Consider the following 1,318-nt stretch of genomic DNA (forward strand, 5'->3'; position numbering starts at 1 on the left):
GGAAACCACGCTGCTCCCCCCCCTCCCCCCGACACTCTAATCCAGGGGAACTACAAGTCCCATGAGGCATTGCAAGACCGACAGTTATAGGCACGATTTCCTGAGGCATGTTGGGGTTTATAGTTAAAGAACAGCTGGAGGACCGGAGTTGCCCACCTATCTCTAATCTGATGTCTATCAGACCAATAGCTCTGCGGTTAAAGCTCATGCTATCTGCTGATTGGAGAGCTCTAACTCTGACCTAGCAGGGGTGCCACAGATCTCTGGAGAGAGACCACTGCTTCCACATAGGGCCCGCAAGGGTCCTTCCATGCAGCACGTGTTGTGCTGGGAGCCTGCTTAATTCTGCACCCTCATTTACACAGTGGCGACCGGGAGCAGTTAGGATGGGCTCCTGGTCACGTGACCACTATGATATCCAATCACAGTGATTACATGGCTGGGAAAGCCCATGTAGCGGCCCCAGGTGTGAAGAGCACTTAAGGGACCAGCGGTAAAGGGTTAAAGAGCTGCAATTTGCTGCGAGAACAATATTCTGTTCTCTCTCAATAATCTTAAAACCAGACTGAAGCTGACCTACAAACCTTATCCACCTGGAAGGACCACAAAAAGCATAGGGGTGGGCAACTCCGTCCCTCCAGCTGTTGTACAATTACCAAGTCCCATCAGGCATTGCAAGACTGACAGCCACAGGCATGACTCCCAGAGGCAGAGGCATGCCAAGGTTGTCCCCTGCATTATAGTATTCCTCATCGCTCCTTCCCCGGCTGCTACATTAAAGGTTACGCAGGGAGGGGTGGAGGAGCTGGGCCAGCAGAGCTCATAGTTAGAAACTCCTGGACCAGGAGAAGGCTAAGGCGTGCAAAGAAGGAGGGGGCTGTACAAGGGAACGGACTCTTCCCGTCAGGACCTTCAGGATCCAACAATGGTCTGCGGTCACATCATCCAGTCCCCATGTCACAGCAATGACATAGGGACAAAGAGGGAGGGGGCTGTGCAAGGGAACGGACTCTTCCCGTCAGGACCTTCAGGATCCAACAATGGTCTGCGGTCACATCATCCAGTCCCCATGTCACAGCAATGACATAGGGACAAAAGAGGGAGGGGGCTGTACAAGGGAACGGACTCCTCCTGCCAGGACCTTCAGAATCCAATAACAGTCTGCAGGCCCGCACCGTGGTGGGATCACCCGGTGCCCATGTCACTATAATGAAATAGGGAGAAAGAGAGAGGGGGCTGTACAAGTGAACATACTCTTTCTGCCAGGACCATCAGAATACAACACTGGTAGTAAAAACACAGCTGGAGGGCTGGAGCT

General features: G+C 52.9%; 1 protein-coding gene across 1 annotated transcript in view; it reads right to left on the bottom strand.

Annotated features, from left to right (window-relative positions):
* NUP62CL (nucleoporin 62 C-terminal like) overlaps positions 1–1,318 on the bottom strand; it is a 22,432-nt gene that overhangs the window by 11,237 nt on the left and 9,877 nt on the right. Inside the window, exon 8 of the mRNA XM_018576964.1 lies at positions 787–910. Within this exon, the coding sequence (XP_018432466.1) occupies positions 787–910 (124 nt within the window). The remainder of the gene's footprint in view (positions 1–786; positions 911–1,318) is intronic.

The sequence above is a fragment of the Nanorana parkeri genome, unplaced genomic scaffold (genome assembly GCF_000935625.1).
Source record: "Nanorana parkeri isolate BGI_ZX_2015 unplaced genomic scaffold, ASM93562v1 scaffold81, whole genome shotgun sequence".
Lineage (NCBI taxonomy): Eukaryota > Metazoa > Chordata > Amphibia > Anura > Dicroglossidae > Nanorana > Nanorana parkeri.